Source organism: Humulus lupulus, chromosome 1 (genome assembly GCF_963169125.1).
Source record: "Humulus lupulus chromosome 1, drHumLupu1.1, whole genome shotgun sequence".
Lineage (NCBI taxonomy): Eukaryota > Viridiplantae > Streptophyta > Magnoliopsida > Rosales > Cannabaceae > Humulus > Humulus lupulus.
In genome coordinates this window covers 144,314,684-144,337,238 of record NC_084793.1, presented here as the reverse complement: position 1 = coordinate 144,337,238, position 22,555 = coordinate 144,314,684, and the positions used below count along the sequence as shown (strand labels likewise).

At 35.2% G+C, this 22,555-nt stretch overlaps 1 protein-coding gene across 1 annotated transcript; it reads left to right on the top strand.

Moving 5' to 3' along the window:
- The first annotated feature begins 1,630 nt into the window (after positions 1-1,630).
- LOC133823027 (probable plastid-lipid-associated protein 13, chloroplastic) lies at positions 1,631-22,330 on the top strand. Its single transcript, XM_062255595.1, has 2 exons — positions 1,631-1,781; positions 22,086-22,330. The coding sequence occupies exons 1-2, from the start codon at positions 1,631-1,633 to the stop codon at positions 22,328-22,330; spliced, it is 396 nt and encodes a 131-aa protein (XP_062111579.1).
- The last annotated feature ends 225 nt before the right edge of the window (positions 22,331-22,555 follow it).

The following is a 22,555-nucleotide window of genomic DNA, read 5'->3' as shown; positions in this document are numbered from 1 at the left end:
GTAGTCCCGAAGAAGGGTCGTATGATGGTGGTTAAAAATGATAACAATGAACTTATTCCAACTTGTACGGTGATACGGTGGAGAATTTTTATTGACTACCTTAAGCTGAATAAGGCCCCTAGGAAAGACCATTTCCCTTTGCCTTTTGTAGATCTGTGCTAGACAGATTGGCACGCCATCCTTTTTACTGTTTCTTAGATGGTATTCAGGATACCATCAAATTCCCTTAGCACCAAAGGATCAAGAAAAGACTTCCTTCACATGACCTTATGGAACATTTGTATTTCGAAGGATGCAATTTGGGTTATGTAATGCTCCCTCTACCTTTCAAACATGTATGATGTGTATCTTTTCAGACATGGTGGAAAACGGTATCGAAATTTTTATGAATGACTTTTCTGTCTTTGGACACTCTTTTGATGGATGTTTGGCTAATTTGGAAAGGGATCTAAAAAGATGTGAGGAGTCAAATTTAATACTAAACTGGGAGAAATGTCACTTTATGGTGACAAAAGGTAATGTCTTGGGCCACAAAATTTCACGCCATGAAATTGTGGTAGACAGGGCTATGATATCAACAATAGAAAATTTACCTCCTCCATTGTCTGTTAAAGTGGTTTGTATTTTTTGGGCCATGCTGGATTTTATAGGAGGTTTATAAAGGACTTTTCAAAAATTTCAAAGACCTTATCTACACTACTTATGAATTGTGTGGTATTCAACTTCGATTCTGACTGTTTTAAGGCATTTAACACACTGAATGAGAAATTGGTATCCGCTTCAATTGTTGTATCACCAAATTGGGAACTTCTTTTTGAATTAATGTGTGATGCCAGTGATTATGTAGTAGGAGTGGTTCTTGGATAGCAAGTTGACAAGGTATTCCGAACGATTTATTATGTTAGTCGAACCTTGAATGATGCTCAATTAAATTCTGCAACTACTGAGAATGAATTACTTGCAATTGTCTTTGCATTTGACAATTTCAGGTCATATTTAATTGGTAATAAGGTGATTGTTTACACAATTCATTAAGCTATTAAGTACCTTATGACCAAAAAGGATGCTAAACCTCGCCTGATTCGATTGGTCCTATTATTGCAAGAGTTTTATATGGAAATTCGTGATAAGAAGGGGACAGAAAATATAGTTGCAGATCATTTATCTAGATTGGAAAAAGGTGAAGAGCATAATGAGAAAGAGGAGAAAATTGATGAAAAATTTTTCGGATGAACAATTATTTTCAATTGAAAGTGAAGAGAAGCTACCTTGGTTTGCGATTTATGTCAATTACTTGGTAGGTAAAGTTGTGCCTTCAGACATGTCAAGGCAGCATCTCAAAATGTTCTATTTGGAAGTTAAGCATTATTATTGGGAGCAGCCCATTATTTTTCGTCATTGTGCTGATCAAGTAATAGTAAGATGTGTCACAAAAGAGGAAATGATTTCCATACTTACTCACTGTCATACTTTACATTGTGGTGGTCACTTTGGAGGAACAAGGACAACAGCAAAAGTTTTGCAATGTGGGACTTGTTGGCCTACATTATTTGAAGATGCTAGTGCCTTTGCTAAGAGGTTTGATAGTTGACAAAGGAGTGGTAATATATCGAGACGAGATCAAATGCCAATGACTGGAATTTTGGAAGTTGAGCTGTTTGATACGTGGGGAATAGATTTTATTGGGCCTTTCCCCTCATCATATAATAATAAGTCTATTTTGTTGGTACTAGATTATGTTTCTAACTGGGTGGAAACTGCAGCAACTCCTACTTGTGATGGTAAGGAGGTACTTAAATTTCTTCATAAAAATATTTTTACCCAGTTTGGTACTCCAAGAGAAATTATTAGTGACAGAGGCAATCATTTTTGTAACAAATCATTTACAGCACTATGCGCTCATTATGGAGTTCATCATTGAAAGGCCCTGTTTTATCATCTACTTGCTAATGGTCAAGCTGAAGTATCAAACTGGGAGGTTAAAAGTATTTTAGAGAAAACTGTAAACACATCAAGGAAAGATTGGTCAAAAAAGTTTGATGATTCACTGTGGGCATATCACATAGCCTTTAAGACTCCGATTGGTATGTCACCATATCGGTTAGTGTTCAGGAAGGTGTGTCATTTACCAGTAGAACTTGAGCACTGAGCTAATTGGGTGGTGAAAAATCTGAGTGTTGATTTATTTATGGAAGGACAGAATAGGCTTCTTGAGTTGAATGAGCTTGATGAATTTCGAAATGAAGCTTATGAAAATGCAAAGATTTATAAAGAAAAGTCTAAGGCTTTTCATAATAAAAGGATAATTAGAAAGGATTTCCAACTGGGAGATAAAGTGTTGTTATTTAATTCTAGATTGAAGTTGGTTCCAGGAAAACTAATTGTTGTCGCATTACCTTATGGAGCAGTACAGATTCATAGTGAGAAAATAGGGCATTTTAAAATAAATGGTCAGAGATTAAAGCATTATTTGGAAGGACCGGTGGAAAAGTGCAAATCCGTGATGGTTTTGGAACCCATCTAAATGAGGTATTCAGCGTCCAGCTAAATGACATTAACGATAGCGCTATAGGAGGCATTACTATACTTTATTTTCGTTTTTTTTTTTAATTTTTAATTAGTGAACAATTTTATTTAATATAAATTTGGATTTATAGAGATTTTTTTAGTTTAATTTAATTAAATTTTAGAATAAAGTCTATAAAAAAAATCGTGCAAATCGTGAAAAGGTTGTTTTCCAATTAGTCTGCAGATCAAGTCACGACTTGAGCTTGTAAGTCACGACATTACCACAAGTTAGCGAGTACGAAAATTTAAGGAAGGGCGGGCCGCGACTTGACCTTATAAGTCACGACCCTAGAATAAGTTAGAGGGCAAACAAATTTTTAAAACAGGGGCGGGCTGTGACTTGATTAGGCTGAGTCGCAGCGCCTGTCAAGCAAATATTTGGAAAATTTGATGTGGGTCATGACTTGCTCTGCCTAGGCATCTTTTTCTCAGCTTATACCTCTCATTTTTACATTTCTTTCATCCCAGTACAAGTTATTTTTTCAAAACCTCTCATTTCTTCCCTTGTCTTTCTACTTAAAATACCCTAAAGCCATATCCACTAATCCCTAATTCCATATTTATTTCTTTCTTCCTATATCTTTCTTTCTTCCTTTTACTCTAACCCTAACTTTTTCTATTGGTGGTAAGTGAAGATTGACAAAGAAATTGAAGAATGGGCAGTCTCAAGGATTTAAATGCATGTAAGTTTTCCTTTTTGATGGTCTTGAAATTTTGACTGAAGTAATTTTGTGTTCATGGATTGAATTAAGTTTTTGACTTGCATTGTTAATCTATTGAGTGTCTTTGAGTTGGTATTTTTAGGGTTAATCTGTAGAGGAAAGTACAATAAATTAGAGGAAGTGTTGCCAAATTTTTGTTGTTATATTTGGTACATTGTGATTATGGGTCCCCGAAAACAACCTAGTAGGGCTGCCTCTTCTAAAAGTGCCAATCGCCCTTCAACATCTCGCACCCAACCACCCCAACCTTAGCCAACCCCACTGCCACGACCACCAATCCAAGAATTTGATCCAACTAGGTTTATTAGTAAGGATGCCTTTGATCATTATCAAAGGCTACTTCAGCGTCTTGTCATTTAAGAGAGAGGAATAGAATATCAAGAAGATCCTTATCCTCGGGAAAATTATAACCTCATTTGGGCCGAAATTCAACACCATCGTTAGAAACTTTTTGTGGATGATAAAATGCCCAAGGCTAATTATTCAATGGTTTATGTGTTTTATGCAAATTTTCTAGGGGTAGTTAATAGAAACGTGTTTGTGCCAGGGGTTTGGGTAGAATGTGATATTGATAATATTGATGCCTTATATCAGTTACCCATGTTGTCGCAAGATGAGGATGAATATTATCAATTGGCTTAAAATAGTGAAATTGATTGGGTTGAGGTGGCAGAAGCATTAGGCATTCCTGGTGCTACTTTTTCATGCAAAATGGAGAACCGAAGCATTTTCGAAGGTATCAAATGAATAATGTGGCCAAGGCCTAGATTCTCTTTGTGAGTGCGTGGCTTATGCCTAACACTCATTTATTTGAAGTAGGAACTGATAGGTGTCTTCTTGTATATGCTATTATGACAAGACTCTCTGTCGATATTGATCGAGTTATCTGCATGAGTTTCCAGGATTTATGCTGACTGTCTACCACTGCCAGTTTTGGGAACGGATCAATGATTACTAATCTATGTGAGGTGTGGGAGGTACGTAAATATCCTAGTGATATTTATAGGAAGGCAATGGGGCCTATTTCTCGCGCTTCGATGTATAAATTAAATGACCCATCTTCGGAGCCACCAGTACCACAACCTAGGCAGGTGAGAGTTGAAGAGGAATGATATGCGATTAAGGAACACGTTCATGCCCAAACTCAAACAACAGAATCAAGGGCAGTTGAGGAGGAAAGGAGAGGAGAATATCCTCAATATTTGACACTTGAGGCTCAACGGGATCCACACTTGGCCAAATTGGATTATATCATTAAGCAAAACCAACATACTCATAATTATTTGGGGGAGCTTCATGATTATCATTGAGCTCAGGTTGACAAGAAAAATGAGTTGGTTCACCGATGGTCAAATTAGGAGGCGGATGACAGTATTTTCCTTATCTACCACATTGGCATCCTTTTTCAGATCCACCACCTTTTTGAAGTGATTCGCACCAGGTAAGTTTTCTTTCTTTACATATTTTTAAATATTGGGGTCAATGTTTAACTTAAGTTTGGGGGGAGCTTATTTTTCTATTAGTTTTGTTTAGTACAAACATGAATGATGATTGACAACAAGTGTCGATGAGTATAATCCAAAGAAAATAAAATCTAAAAAAAATTATGTGTGCTTGGTTGGACACTCCATTAGTTCATTTTAGTTTAGACAACATTTGTTGAATATTTTGTCATTATATTTAAATTGATGTTTTTGATATTGATTATGCTTGCTGAAATTGGTAAGTGGAATGATGAGAAAAGTGGAAATTATTTTCTACAATTCTAGAATTTGCTTACTTGTTGTTTAAGGTGAAATAATATATCATGTATGCTTAGGAATATGATTTAGGCTATCATTTGGACCATTTGAGCTTTTCTTGCTGACCTTAAATTAATTGATCATTTTTTTACCCCTTTTGAGCCTAACATTGTATCTCTTTGTTTTAAGCCATTATTTAAGCCTAATACTTGAAGCTTAGTTATATATCCCTCCATAATATACTATGAGCATATGATTGAAAAAAAAAGTTATGGGGATTGATGTGTAATGGGGTTTATTTGTGAATTTAGTGGATGTAGAAAATGAAAAGTACGAAAGATTAGAGAGAGAGTATATATATTGAAAAAAATATAAGTTCAAAATATTGCCAATATGAATACATAGCAAAATCAAGTTTGGGGGAGTGTAGTTATCATCTGAAAAAAATATATATATATATATTTTACATCTCTCTAAATAAAAACAATAAAAAGGATTATGGGATTGCATTACTATGGAAGTAAAGTCGGTGATTTTTTGGGTCATGTGCTTATAGTAAAGCGAGCTTAAAAATTATTTTTTCATATACCTTTACCTAAGCCATAATTACAAGCCTATACATGTCCTATTGATTCTTATGCATATCATGATTTATATTTGTGGAGAATAGCAAGTAAGTGAGCTTATGAAATTATTTGGTTTGAATGGATTGTTTGGAAAGAATTTGGCTAGCGTAATTGATTTCATATACATTTTTAATGATCATGATTTGATAATCTAAAATTTTAGTAGACCAAAGTGTGTTGATGGAGTGTTTTGATCAAAATTCCAGATTGAATAAAATGTTGAGTGGTTTTCTTAGGATTATAAGATTACCATTCATGATTTTGAGGCATAATTGTTGTTGTGGTATAATTCATGTTTTGGAAATTGTCTTAGGTGTTAGAGTCTAAGTTTGTTTTGAGTCCTTTGTTCGAGGGCGAATAAAGAGTAGGTTTGGGGGAGTTTGATAACTTCATTTTAGTGTCGTTTTAGAATGTGTGGGAGTTTGATAACTTCATTTTAGTGTCGTTTTAGAATGTGTTTTTGTGGTAATCTTGGGTCTTTATGTTTGTTTTATGCAAGATTGCGCTTTTGTTTTTCTTTGTTCTAGGTTAGTGCGTTAGATAATGAGAAAAATATAAAAAGAAGTGAAAATCGTGGAAAAACGAAGCTCTTGGTGGTTTTTCCACTAAAAATGGTTCTAAGGACAAGTAAAAATAAGTTTTTTTTATGAAGAAACGAGATTGAAAGACTTAAATTGTGAAAGAATGGAATTAGAGCCACGACTAGGAGCTTAGAGTCGCAACTCTTGGAAAGTCAGAAACACAATGCTGCTGAAGGGAATTAGAGTCGTGACTTTCCCTTATAAGTCGCGATGCTAGGGGAAGTCAGAGGCTAAGGCAAGGGTGCCTCAAAGACACGAGTCGTGACTTGATATGCTTGAGTCGCGGTGCCTGAAGACATATGCAGATTCGGAGGGCCTTTAAAAATTGATATGAGTCGTGACCTAGAGAAGGCCAAGTCGCGGCCCACATATGTAAAATTACGGATTTGTGATTTTTTTACTGTAAATTCAGACTTAGGGTTTAATTAGGTCATGAGGTGAGATTTTAATTACGTTTTTAGAGACTAATTTTGATTCTTATACTAGTTTTTCTGCACTTTTATATTTTTTCTTTCTTCTTCAAGTTTTTGAATCTTATGTTTCTTAATTATTATATTGTTGATTTAGTCATGGCTGATATGAACTAAACATTTTTATCTACGGTTTAATGTAGTCACTTGGATTTCTGTTTAATTTAATTATGATGTTCTATTGATTTTTCTTCTCTATTCTAATATATATAATGTTTTATTATTGCTAGTAACTACCTTATCAATATTTGCTTGATTTATGATTTTGATTCAAAATTTGAAAGATGAGAATTGAATATGCTATCGTTATATAGACATAGGTTGCATATTGGACAAAAGTACATGTATTGCTTGTGTAGTAATTAGGTTTCTATCCTTAATGCTTGCTATATGTTTAAATTTATCACAGAGATGTAGAAAACCTGCTTATAAGATGAGATCTTATATCTTGAAAAAGAATAGGAATCGATTTATGTTAACCTGCTATTAGAATAAGAAGAAAGAAATTTAGAACTGATTAATAAAATTAATAGAATGAAAAGTTGATGAAGTTAATACCCTAGGTTTTTAATTATTGAATTAATCATTATTTTTGCAAAGTTTATTTTAATTTTAATTCTTAGTTTAAAAAATCACTCTATTTTTGACAGCCAAATAGAAATCAAAGAACAATTATTGGTAATTGGTTAATAGTCTTTATGGGAACGCTACTCTGTTTATCATCTATATTACTTGAATCGATTGCGTGCACTTGCGTATCATATTTTAGTGATCATCACTCCTGGCACAGTGGTAATACGAACATGATGGGCTATCATAGGCTGTAGCCCCTAGATAAATCTCTCTTTTCTGGTCCCATCAGTGTGCAGCAGTTCCCTTGCAAACTTTGCCAGTCTGTCAAACTTTAAAGCATATTCAGTCACTGACAAACTCTCCTAAAATAATATGTTGAACTCTTCATCTTTTGGAGCCTTGATAGCATCGTTGTAGTACTTTTCATTAAACAGAGTTTGAAATTATTCTCAACTCAAGGCATTCGCACTGATATTGCTATAACATGCTTATTAACATCATTAATTGTTAATTGCTAAGTGTTAATGTTAATTGTTATGTTTATGAATCGACATGCTTATTAGCATGACTGTTGAACGTGGATGAGTATCTGCGTGATCTTGGACCATGAGGCGGCAAAAGGTTTAGTTATCACTACCTAATTGGTCACATTGATTATTGTATCAAGGTATAAGTTGAAAGTATGCTTCTAAGGCAGGTAGATTCATTAGCTAGCCAGGAAGATCAGGGCTAGAATGATAAACAAGGTCAAGATAATACCTCTTTATGAAAGGTTCAGGAAGCAGCACCCTCTACTTTTTTAGGGAAATGCAGATCCGGCCAAGGCCGAGCAATGGATGAGCATGGTTACCACCATCCTAGACTTTATGAGGGTATCTGGTAATGAGAGGGTGGCTTGTGCCCCATATGTGTTTCGGGAGGATGCAAAGGCAAGATTAGATTCTTGCTGACTACTTTGAAAGTTTTCTTTGTCTTTGATAAAGACCTAAAATCCTTGGAAGAGCCTAGGGAAGATGATACACAAGAAGTTGTCAAAGAAAGGAAGAAGCGCGTAGAAGATGAATTGATTTGTAGGGGTCACATCCTCAATGCCCTGTCGGATAGGCTCTATGATCTCTTCACCAACACCAAGACCGCCAAGGAGATTTGGGAGGCCTTGGAAAAGATGTACAAAGCAGAAGAGGAATGTACTAAGAAATTCCTTATTACTACAAATTCATGAGCAAAAAATTATTATGAATAAATTTTCTACTCTTAAAATTGTATCCTCGGAACAATTTCTTGTGGGTGCCATTATAGCCAAGTTACCTCCTTCTTGGAGAGGCTATAGAAAGAATATTCTCCACATAAATGTAGAGATTTATTCAGAGGAAATTCTCAAACACTTGAGAATTGAGGAGGAATCTCGCTCTAGAAATATGAATGAAGAGAAGTCCAATGGAGAGACTTCTAAGGCAAATGTGGTGGCTAACCCTCCTAACAAGTTCAAAGGAAATGACAAGAATAAGGGCAAGGGTAAAAAACCCTTGGGGCCCAAGAAGAATGAGGGACAATTCAAAAGTTCCAATGGACCTTGCTTTGTGTGTGGCAAGAATGGCCACTTTTCTAGAGATTGTAGGTACAAGAAGGGCCGAAATAATGAGGCAATATTCAAGTCAACCCAAGAGGAGCTAGTGGCAACACTAAGTGAGGTTAATGCCATTCATGGAAAGGTGAGTGGGTGGTGGTATGATACTTGTGCCACAATTCAAGTTACCTATGATAGAACTCTATTCAAGACCTTTGAATCTTCAAAGAAAGGGCATGAGATCCAAATGGCAATGAGAAAAGGTCCAAGGTTGAAGGAAATGGACTATTGATCTGTTCTTCACATTCGACAGGAAGGTTCTACTCACTAATGTTTGTATGTACTGTAAATGAGTAGAAACCTAGTGAGTACAAATTTACTTAGAAAACCGGAAATCAAGGTTGTGATAGATTTCGGCAAGCTCATTTTATCTAAAAACAATGTTTTTGTGGGAAAGGGATATGCTTGTGATGGCATGTTTAAACTTTGTACTTCCGTTGATCATGTGAACAATACATTTTCTTCTTCTTCTTGTTATATGCTTGACTCAAATTCTATTAATTTGTGGCATATTAGACTTGCACATATAGGATTTAGCACAATTAAAAGGGATGTCAAATGTGGATTAATTGATTGTGATAATGTTGAGCATGACAAATGTGAATTATGTGTTAAATCTAAAATGGTAAAGAAACATTTTCCTAGTGTTGAAATGAACTCTAAGTTGTTATATTTGATACATAGTGATTTATGTTAACTTAGTGGAATGTTGACTAGAGGAGGAAATAGATATTTTATTACTTTCACTGATGATTGTTGTTGGTTAACATATGTATATTTGCTTAAAAATAAAGCTGAAGCATTTGATGTATTTAAGGAGTATAAAGCAAAAGTTAAAAATCAACTTGAAAGGAAAATTAAAGTGCTTAGAAGTGATAGGGGTGGTAAATATTTTTCAAATGAATTTAACTTTTTTTGTGTTGAACATGGAATTTTTCATGAATGTACAACCCCTTGTACTCCACAAAAAAATGGTATAGCGGAAAGAAAAAATAGAGCATTTATTAAGATGAATTATGCTATTACACTCTAAATTGAATTTTAGTTTGTGGGGTGAAACCTTGCGATCCACTTGTCATATTTTGAATCGTATTCCCAAGAACAAAAATATATATCTCCATATGAGTTATGGAAAGGAAAGTAACCAAATATTGGTTATCTTAAAGTGTGGGGGTGTTTTGCTTATTGCAAGAGCACTGATCCTAAAGGGACCAAGTTAGGTCCAAGGGCTATAAGATGTGCATTTGTGGGTTTATACCCAAAATAGAAAAATGTATAGATTATTAGACTTGGAGTCTAATGTAATAACTGAATCTGGTGAGGTTGAGTTCTTTGAGAACATGTCATGCGAGGACAACAAAATAGAACCAACTCAACCTAAAGAGCCTCAAGAGGATACTCCTAGAATAGTTGGTGAGCAACCTCAATTGCCTAGTAGGAGCCAAAGGCTCAAAGATTTGAGATCAAGTGAGAAGTGTTATCCAATAGATACACTATACCTTATTGAAGGTGATAATGAGGAAGTTACTTGAAAACATCCAATATTACTTCAAAGAGAAGATGATCTCAAAACCATCAAAGAAGCAATGTCCTTAAGGGACTCTGCTTTCTGGAATGAGGCAATTAATGATGAAATGGATTCAATTATGTAAAACCACACTTGGGAATTGGTTGACCTTCCAAATGGGTATAAACCAATTGGGTGCAAATGGGTATTTAGAAAGAAATACCATACTGATGGCACCATACAAATCTTCAAGGCTAGGCTAGTATTCAAAGGATTCAGACAAAGAGAGGGAATATATTACTTTGATACATATGCACCGGTAGCAAGAACTACTTCTATAAGGTTATTGTTTGCCTTATCATCTATATATAACCCTTATGTTCACCAAATGGATGTCAAAACAACATTCCTAAATGGGGATCTCGAGGAGGTGATCTATATGGAACAACCGACAGGTTTTGTTCTTCAATGAAATGAACATAAAGTGTGTAGACTTGTCAAATCATTATATGGTTTGAAACAAGCTCCAAAAACAATGGCATGAGAAGTTTGATAAAGTCATTGTTTCTAATGGATTTAGACACAATAATGCAGATAAGTTCTTATACTCTACGACTTGTGGTGACTTAGTCATACTTGTGTGTCTATATGTAGATGATATGTTGATTTTGAATAATGACATGAAAGGAATAATAAACACGAAGAGGTTTCTATCTTCTTATTTTAAAATAAAAGACATGGAGATGTTGATACCATTTTACGTGTCAAAGTTAGAAGGAATAGTGAGGGTTTTGTGTTGAGTCAAACCCACTATGTTGAGAATGTGCTCGACATATTCAATCATCTCAAAATGAAAGAGGCAAATACACCATTTGATTCAAACCTGAAGTTGGAAAAGAATGAAGGAAGAGTGGTGGCTCAATTGGAATATGCAAGTGCAATAAGAAGTCTAATGTACGTCGCTCATTGGACAAGAGCGGATATTGCATATGCGGTTAGTAAACTTAGTAGGTTTACTAGCAATCCAAGTATCAAGCATTGGAAAGCTATTAAGAGAATTTTTGGTTAAGGATACCAAAGAGAATAGTCTTGACTATATAAATTTTCAAAAGATACTTGACGGATATTCCGATGGTAATTGGATATCGGGAGTTGGAAATAATCTTTCCACCACCAGTTGGGTGTTTACTCTTGGAGGAGGTGCAATCTCATGGGGCTCTAAGAAACAAACATGTATATCACACTCAACCATGGAAGCGAAGTTTATAGCTTTAGTGACAACCATCAAAGAGGTCGAGTGGCTTAGGAATCTCATGATGGATATTCCTTTAACCACGGATATGGTATCAACAATCTCAATACATTGTGATAGCCAATCTAAACTTGCTAGAGCATATAATAGTGTGTACAATGGAATGTCTAGAATCATTAGTCCAAGACATGAATATGTTAGACAATTGATTCAAGATGGAATCATATCGATCTCATATGTTAAGACAAGTAAGAACTTAGCGGATCCATTTACAAAACCTCTTGTGAGATGGTTAGTAAGTTCTACTTCAAAAGAGAGGGGATTGAAACTCCTAGAACAATAGATTCACCAATGATGGAAACCCATCTCTCAACTTGTACAAATCAAGGGAAAGATTTCAATGGGTAAGAACAAGTCATTGATAAGTGAATAGTTTCAACACTAAAGTTTATGATAAGTTCCATTCGAGATGGTTATTGTTGGTTACTACCGAGTTAGGGTTAAGCCTAGGGCTTTTAATGAAGTTCAATTGAGTGCAACAAGCAATTATAAAGGTAGCAAAGATGTTGTAAGAACTTCACCTATGTGGACTTAGAGGTGGTGCTGCCTCTCAAGGGAGTTGGAGTTTCTCCCCGAAAAGTCCATTAATAGATGAGCACATGGCCATGATAGTGCTAAGCAAGAAAGAGGGAAAACAAAAGAAGTGGTGGAGGTGTATGAGGTATCATCGGTTTATCATATTGAGTACTTGGTTCAAGCATTAAGCAACTAATGATTTCAATAAGACTTTGTGTTATTTTCACTAAGGTAAAGTTCAAACCGAAAGGCACTTTATTTTACGCCCTAAAACTTTTTAAGCTTGAGAGTGAGACTTGTATTTAGCCAAGTGGGGGATTGTTATTGTAACGCCCTACTACCTCAGAGTCGTTACTAAGTGGGTTTAAAATGTGCAATTAACTTGCTAAACAAGGTGTTTAGAACAAAAGTGTGATTAAACAAAAAGTCAAGGCGGTAATCTTTAAAATTACTCTATTTCATTAAAAGTTCAAGAGTTTAACATATGGGATCCCAAAACAAGGTTTGCAAAATATTTACAATTCAAAATAGATTTACAGATGACTAATTATCAAAAACATAGTTTAATACAGCCATTTCTAAAAATGCCCCCAACCAAAGCAGTCCGGTAGGCCAAACATGTACGCGCAACCCCCAAGCTCTCCGTACTCATCGCTGGTTGACTTTCTCTTTGCCCTTACCTGCAATACAGAACACCCGTGAGCCGAAGCCCAGCAAGAAAACTCATATAGCACATAACATATGCATATCACACAATCACTATAGCAGATAACTCACAGTTAATCACACAATCCATAAGATTTAAACACATACACAGCCATGCCGTCCCAGAAGCGCTACCAAAGCTTGGGTTCTCGGTCCACACCGTAAGGATATCCCATGTATCCATTGGGATCTCACCCTAACCACAAGCTCTCCATGTGCTAAGTGATAATCCCGGCCCCACTGCCGTTCTCGGCCCCACTGCCGTTCTCGGCCCCTCGCCGTTCACGCTACTATATCCACACATATAGCATACTTAAACAGCATTCAGGCATATAATAACTCAAACAAAACTACATCCTAACAATAATGTAATCTAGGGCCGTGCCCTGCAACAACACTATGGGCCCATGCCCTGATCCACGGGTGTTACAGTTTTCTTACCTGTATCCCGAGCTTCACAATGCACCAAAGCCTCGAGCACAGTCCTCTATCCCGCCTCTCCGAAGACCTAGTCACAACACATACAAAACATCCTTTAATACTAACCAATCCAAAACCACTTCCCGGGACCAATCCCACACTCTCGGAATCCCCAAATTCCTAAAACAATACATCGGAAGCATCCCTCGAACCCCTGGAGCAAAAGCCCAAAATTGCAAAATTCCTTGTTCTGAAAATAGCCTAGCACCGCGGCGCCCAGCAAGTCAGGGAACATCCCCCAGCCCAGAAGCAGCCTCGCGCCGCGGCGCCCCTTCGCGAACCCAAAAATCTGGGTTTTCCCCTGCGTTTTTCCCAAGCCAAAACACTTCCAACTCAACCCAAACACATATCTAAACCCCAAAACCAATTTAAAACCCCAGATAAACCATCTAACAACCTTTAAACATCATCCACAAGTATAGATACATAATCACTTACATAAATCACACTTTATTCCAAATTTCAATAGTTCAAACCAGTAAGTTTAGAAATTCAGACCAAAGCCTACAAAGACCTAAACCATACTTCCAATTCCTTAAGCCATAATAGAATCAAACTTCATAATTGCACAGAATCCTTACCTCAAGTAGACAATTCAACCTTAAGCTCCCTTGATTCCAGCTCCAAGCTATGCCTTCTGATTTCACAAGCTGAATTCCCAAACAAGCCAGCCACAAACCATCTTTCAATTCCAACCTAAATTCTATAGAAACTTACTAAAAACACAGTGATTCCAGAGATGAAACTTACCTCTGACCAATCTTGATTCTTTTTTGGCTTCAATTGCTTCAAATCACCTTGATTCTTCTCCTAAATCTCAGAATTCCCAACTCCCTTCCCTTCTTCCTTTTTTGCCCTTAATTCTCTTTTCCTTTCAGCACAAACTGAATTGCCCAAGTGAAATAACGTGAATGATCTTTCCCTTAGCTGAAGTAATCTAAATCCCTGCCAAAAGACCACTTCGCCCTTCCATCTATTCCCCCTTCTAACTAAACCTCAAGGCCCTTTCTGTCATTCCTACTTTCTTACAATTATACCACTTCTTTCATCTAAACTTGTTACTCTCAGCAGTTACTAATGGTTACTCAGGTTACTCAATCTCCAATAACCATTAACCACTAATTTTCAACTCAGCTTACAAAATTCCCAAAGTACCCCTAGGCTCCTCCCGAGTCGGGTATAAAATACCGTTGTGACTTTTAAGTTAACTAGCTCCCTAGGACCGTCTCGGCACATGCATCACATTAATATCACCACACCCACGTGGTATAAATCACATAATACAATTATCACATTTATGCCCTTAGCAGGCTAAAATTACCAATTTACCCCTAACATGCAAACGGGGCCCACATGCATATTTATACCACCTAAACAAGCATTCTAATCACATATTCATTCAAATTCATATATTACATGTTAATTCACTTATTTCCCTCCAGGCACGCTAATCAAGGTCCTAAACCTTATTAGCAACTTGGGGTGTTACAGTTATGATTGGTTAAATACAAATGATAAGTGTTAAAATACAAGCAAGATATAAACACTTAATAGAATTCGCATAATGAAGATGTGAAATTTGAGCTTCAATTGTAGGCACTTATAAAATGCAATTTTGGGTCCAAAGTGGTACATGAGAGTATCTAAGGGTTTCCAAAATGTTCGATAGCATTTAGATCATTTTTAGGACCTTTGGAAGTGTCCAAATTTAGAGAGGGTGACGATACATTGCCACCCAAGTGGTGAGACATCGCCTGAAGCCTAGGGTTTCAAGAAACCCTAACAGGTGACGCATCGCCTGCATGCAGGAGATGCGTCACCTACTGTATTACGTGAAACAACGTAAAATTCTCAAAATGGCGTGTTTTCCAAGTCTAATAATATTGGTTAGACCAAGTGACAGTGCCTACTCTATATAGGGGTAAAAATAATGTTTTGGAAGATTTGATCACTCTCTCCAATCTCTCTCTCTCTCTCTAGCTCAAGGAATCTCTAGTTTTCTCCAAAAACTCTCTAAGAAAGTGCTTTACTTTGAGAGTTGAAGGAGTGTTCAATCCCAATCCTCATTTCCTCAAGAGAAGGCCTCAAGCATCCATGGTGGCAGGGAAATAGAGTATTAGGATAGGGTTTTGCAATGTGTATAAGCCTTGGTTTGTGTTTGGTTTTCTCAAAGTGGTGGTCTTGCCTAAGGTTTTGAAACATCATCAAAGTTGAAGAACACCATTATTCTACTTGGGTTTGCATGTTCTTTCTCAAATTTTATTAAGTCTATGTCAATCCAAATTTTGTGTAGATTCTATTTTTTGAGGTGGTGTTATCTCACTCTCCCCCAACATCTAATGAACAGAGTGTTCAAGGATTATCTGGACCGGTTTGTGATAGTCTTCAATGATGAGATTTTTGTTTGTTCTCATTCAGAGGCAGAGCATAAGTAGCAGCTCCAATTGGTACTACAGCAGTTGAGGGAGCACAAATTGTATGCTAATTTCAAGAAGTGCAAGTTCTATTTACCTCAGGTGAAATTCCTTTGTCACATTGTCACCAAATATGGGATTGAGGTGGATCTCGCCAAGATTGAGGTAGTTAGAGATTGGACAAGGCCAAGGAGTGATTCAGAGATCAGAAGTTTCCTTGAATTGGCAGGGTATTACCGGTGCTTCGTAGAAGGGTTTTCAAGGATTGCTACACCACTGATAGAGTTGACATGCAAGAATCTGAAGTTTGTATGGTCAGACAGGTGTGAGAACAACTTCCCGTAGTTGAAGCGATGATTGATTACTACTCCAGTGTTGAGTCTTCCATCATCTCAAGAGAATTGTGTGGTATATTGTGATGCATTGAGATAGGGGTTAGACTGTGTCCTTATGCAGGCTGGGAAGGTGATTGCCTATATGTTACGATTGCTAAAAGAATATTAACAGCAGTACCCTACTAATGAATTGGATTTAGCAGTAGTTGTATTCGCACTTAAAATGTGGTGACACTACTTGTATGGAGAGAAGTGTGAAATATACACCGATCATAAGAGGTTAAAGTATTTCTTCACACAGAAGGATCTGAATATGAGACTTAGACGTTGGCTAGAGAGTTAGAAAACTTATACAGGATCTTTATTTATTTTCATTTAGATCTAATATTAAGCAAGTTAATATGAGGCAACCTAGAACATGTTTCTATAATTCAATTCAAAGAGAAATAATGATAAGAATACTTACATTATATGCAGTGGAATGAATGAGTCATTCCTTTAGTTTCTATAACCCTTGTTTCCTTTCTGTCACGGAGTATTACCAAGAAACTGAACTGATCTTCAATTTTCTTCACAGCCTTCCAATGTATCCTTAGAATCACCTATACTAGAGTGGGAAATTCTCAACACATGAGATAGATACAAAGAGAAGAAAAATAGAAGAACAATAAGGCTTAGAAAATGACTTATTTTTAGAGACAATCTAAAACCTATTAGAAACTTGTGTTTCAACTTGTGATTTCAACTCTCTCTTAGCACTCCTTTTATAGAGTCAATTAGGTCATTTATTTAATTAAAAAATCAATAAAATAATAGTCAATAATCAGCCTAGGTAGAAATTATCATGGGCCTTAGGCCCGTAAAATTTCTCATTTGATTATAAGCCCATTGGACTTAAATTCAAGTCCTGTATTATTTTCTATTGATTTAATTAATTAAATGCACTACAACAGTTATGCCCATATATTACATTAAAATATCACATATTTTAAAAAGTGCTATTGTCGCATGGTAATAGAAAAAGACACGGACATTTTACTTAAATGAAATGAAAATGGGCGGTAAATGAAATACACAGGCGCCAAATGAAAGACAAAAACAATCTTTAAGGTTGAATCCCTAATAACTCTACAAGCCTCCTCTGTTTCTCTATCACACTCAGTATCTCTTTCTCGCTCGTTCAATCTTTCTTTCTTTCTCTCTGTTTGTTGCATGTGTGTAACAAGGTGATGGGGGCTTGCGGCTTGGGTCGTGTGATAGGGAGGCTCGACTCGTGGGTCTACGGCGTGGCTTGCTCGTGGGTGTGACGGTGCTTGCGGCGGTAGGTCTACGGCGTGGCTCGACTCGTGGGTCTACCACGGTCTTGTACCAGCTATCTGCGGTCTCTACAATTTGTTCCTGTTGTTCATTGTCTTCCTCCATCTCATCTACCACATATTCCCTCCCCATGTTTCGCCGACTTCGATGGAGATTGACTTGCAGAGCAATGGTCTAGTAGGCTGTACAGGGAGGAGCTCCAGTTGCTTACGCCCATGAAATGGAGAGGCTAACCGCTAAAGAATCCCTTCTTCTTGCTGTGAGTCTCAAGTTTTAAGAATTTGTGTATTGTAGTTGATAAGACCTAGCATTTGAGCTTTGAATTTGGGATTATTTATTTATTCAGTTTAAGGATTCTGGGGGTTTTTCCAATCTTCATTTTTTATGGGATTTTTTCTTGTTCAAGCTAATCAGGTCGCCATTCTTGGAGGGTCGGTGGAGTTTCGAATGGTTTGTGTAGTGCACCAAATTTTTTTTTTAGATTATTTAAATTTTGTGATTTATTTTATTTAAATGTTAAGTGTGATGAATTGTTTTATTTAAATGTTGTTTATTTTATTTAGTTTTTGTTTGTTTTATCTGATTGTTTGTTTAATTGTTAGAATTGTTTGGTATAATCTTTTGAATTTAAATTTGTTAATTGTTTGTTTGGTTAATTAATTTAATAAGTGAATAATTGTGTAACATGTTTATTTTACTATTAGTGTTACATTTTAAATAAGTGTGACAATTGAGGTAATTATGTGAGTTTTGGTTGAATACACTAAGGTGCATGGTAGATAGTGATGCACCCTAGTGATTTAGTATGTGCTAGTGCATGGTAGCATGGTACAATGTGTAGATTTTCTACACACTCTTTCCTTTATTGGATTTATTTTAGTTAAATAAAAAATAAATAAAAAGAAAAGGGAAAGGAAGGTGCTTGGACGTGTAGGGTACAGTGTGTAGTGGGAAAGGGATTGATTTTTCCATTTATTTTTCTAAGGCAATAAAATCAATTATTGGAAGAAACTATCTATTTTTGGATAGGATGTGATCACCCTTTATTCCTTATATCTATTATCATAAAAGAAAATAATAAGAAAATTAAGAGAAAATAAAATAGAAATAGGAAACTTACCATTTTGTGTTGGTGAGGCTTTATTGAGAGAGTTGAATAAAGGGGAAAGGAAAGGAAGAGGAGGGCATTTTGTGTGGCTGCCGTGACCTAGAGAGAGAGAGTGTGGCGTGTAGAGAGAGAGAGGGAGAAGAAGAAAGAAAGGAAGAAGGTGAAGAGGAACCAAGTCTAGAGTATGTTTTCTTGTATTTTTGTTTGTCTAATCTCTTTTTTTTCTTGATTATATGATATTGACTTTGATTATTTGTTGTGTGTGATTGGATTCTTTCTCCTCCTCATGGCGGTTTTCAAATAAAACCCTAGGCTTGAACAAGGGGTGTGAAGTTTGGGTGTTGATCATATTGTGTTCTTGATTTTACAATCAAGAAAGGTAATGGTCTTTCTTAGCCTATATATTGGTTTTGATAGGTTTATCTTTGAGGTGGTTGATGGTGATGCAAATGGTTTGATTATTGTAGGATTGATGATTATGATTTGTATTCTTAAGAGAATATGTTTTGTTTAAAAAGGGCTCATGGGTATGATTGAGAAAATGGATTTGATAGGGTTTTTAATGAGGAATATATTTTATGTTTATATTGCTATGGTTTTTTTTTTTTTAAATCTTTGATTTATGTAAAATGGCAAATGATGATTTTAGAAATATGATAAGATGTATGTGATTTTTGTACCAATGAATCTTGATATGCATAAAAGGAGGAATGATAGAAATATGTTAGGGTTATTATAAAGGCATGTATATGAAATATGGTGTTTATGAATTTATGTATGTTATTTGCCATTGTTATTCTTGTTGGATTTCATGTGCAGATTCAATGGAATAGAAAAATGGGTTTTATAAGATTTCATGTGAATATGTTAGTAATATTCTTAGAATTATGTATATGATAGGAGTATGATGAGATTTTGGACATGTATGATTTTATGTGAAATTTTTGGGATAAAAGATGAATTTCATGAGATATTAAGCTTGCTGATTTTTGTAAATAATTGGGTAAAAGTTTGATAAAAAAAATGATTTGCATGCATAAGTAATGTCCTTGATGTTATGTTAATTTTATGAAATTAAAAAGGGTATTTTAAGTCCCATTAAAATGATATTTTACTCAAATAATTACCTACAGAATTTTTATTGAATTTTTGAGAAAATATGAGTTTTTAAATTGAATATGGTGATTTTTAAAGATAAAAATGGTTGCTGGAATTTTTGTAAGAAAATGTGAAGTGAGTTTCACTAAAATAAATTTGATGAGTTTTTGGAACAAATTATTATTCTAAGTTATGGTAATATTGAAAAATGGTATTTTAAAATGGTATGAATGCATATTTTGATAAGTTATGATTTTCCTTTATTTTGATTGAGAAAATATTTAGATTCTATTTATTTGTGATTTTTGAAGAAAATAAATAGTGGCTGAAAGTTTGGTTTAAAAAGGTAAAAAATGGTTATTTAATTGTTACATATGGATTTATGTTACATAAAACTAAGTCTTAAATAATTTAAATAAAAATATATTTTCACACTTAAAAATATATTTTTCTCACATCATTTATGTAACACAATAACCAATGTTAAAATTTGCTTTTCTAAAGAAACATATTATAAATAGGTATTTTAATTAATTCCAAGTTTTTGGGTTAATTCTTTGTAATTTGAGATTAATGAATGAAATTCTCACATATTTTATTTTTTTAGCTAAATCAAATTATTTTATAAAATAAAATAATGTTTTGAGGAATTTAATCAACTTAGAAATTTTAAGAAAAATAAAGCATGTTATATGTCTATTGATTTTAAAACAATAAAAGTAAGAAATGTATAATTATCGTTTTTAAAACGTCTCTATTACGTAATGTTCCCACGTATGCATGTTACATGCAACTCCACTTTTATGTCCAAAATTATGTTTATTATTCAACTATGTGGTTTTTATAAAAAGATCATGCATGTAAAATAGGTAAAATGAGCATTATTCTTTTATGGCTTTATGTGTAGTCAAGAATAATTGTGTGTTATGTGTAACTGTTATTATGTGTGCATGGCCCATGCACACATGAGTTGTATGGAAGGGCAAATAGTAATTTTATGAACCTAAGAAATGATGTTTTGATTATGATATAGGCTCGTTGAAAGATTGTGAAAATTTCTTAGCTTGGACCTAAGGTAGGGAAGTTAGATAGATTCTATGATTTTATGCTATGAATGGTAAGACTGTTGTATGAATGAATTGTTATGAAATATGAATGCCATAATTTGATGATATGTTGAATATGATATGTGTATGGATGTTAGATACATCAAACAAGTTACAATGTTAGATACATCAAACAAGTTACGATGTTAGATACATCGAACGAGTTACTATAGCTAAAGACGTAACTCCTAGGCCGGACGCGCCGAGGTTATTCAAGGACCAGAGACTCCTGTTTACCTCATAGGGTGACATGGACAACTAGCGAGCCATGCTCATCATGTATGCTGTATGATTGTGATATGATGATATGTTACGATTACATTATGATATGCAATGATGATATGTTACGATTATGTTATGATATGCCATGATGTTTTAGATGAACGCTAGTGTTTGTATTGTTGTATTCTTACTTGCTTGTTGTTTGTACTTCCTTACTGGGCTTTTAGCTCACCCCCCTTACTTTCCTTCCAGGTAGTAAATAGGATTTCTTTATGGCACGCGTGGTGACGTGAGGAGTTCTATCATCATGGGGTGTATGACGTGGGGTAATCCTATGGACGGAAAAACGATCATCGTAGAACGCCATTTAAATTATGTTTTGTTTTTAAGAGACTTTCCTAAATTATCAGTGGAACTCAGTTATTTAATTTTTGCTTCTTTGAACTTTGCATAAAAATCTATGTTTTATTTTAAAACTTATGGCGCCAACTTGCATGGTTTTAAGCAAGTCCCCACCGAGACTTTGATAATGAGTGGTATTCTTTTATAAACTATGTTATGCAAATGTTTTGTAAGTATTAGTCTAGGGCGTTCTTTACAGTTTTGGTCTGGAAGCCCAGGTTTATTTGCTGCCAAAATCATATTCGAGTGAGTTTTCTATGCTCTCATGTGTTAATCAGCTTTGAGAAATGTGGTTTGTAGTTGTCCAAAATTATGTGGTTAGTGTGAAATTGGATTGAGTTGGATAACAACTGATCATGTTTAATGTTTATTGTAACCCCTGAACTGTTTGCAGGAGATTTCCCTCAAATTTGGCTCCTTTTCTCCCAATGCTCCCAACTTAATTTGATTGACCATATGGTTTCAGATGATTTTACAAAATTAACTTTTACTTCTTATTCTAAGATGCCGAAAATTTAGTACAAATGGGAAATAAATATGTTTGCATCTTTTTTTTAATGTTGACTCGATTTGTATGCTTTGATAACTTCATCAGCACATAGCTGCATATATATTTCTTTTTAAACGACATTTATTATGTTCGTTTGAATGTAGATAGAAACCAAGTTTACTCTGTCAAAAAAATTGAAGGAACACTTCGAATGAGAGAGGAATACGCAGGAGGGGTTTTTGAGACACCAAAGGTTATCGAAGAAACAGTGCCAGAACAGCTTAAAGGTGCACTTGGTCAGTCAGCAAACATAATACAACAACTTCCTGTACTTGTTAGGGATGCTTTTACTGGTGGTCTGAGAGTTCCTTTGAGTAAGAAAAATTTATGCTTTAATGACCATTTTTGAAACCTTAAAAATTTGAGTTAGCACCTACCTATAATCACTGTTTTAATATGTTGCCAAAAATTGTTTTGTCAGATATTGCTTGTTCTTTGTCCTGGAAACAACTGTTGTATGGGACAGAACCCTGTCCTTTCAGCCTATTAACTTTTGCATTACTATTCTTGCTTGTAAAAGAAAAAAGTAATCAGCCTTTGGCGAGTTAGTATCCTGCACTTGACATTTATAGTT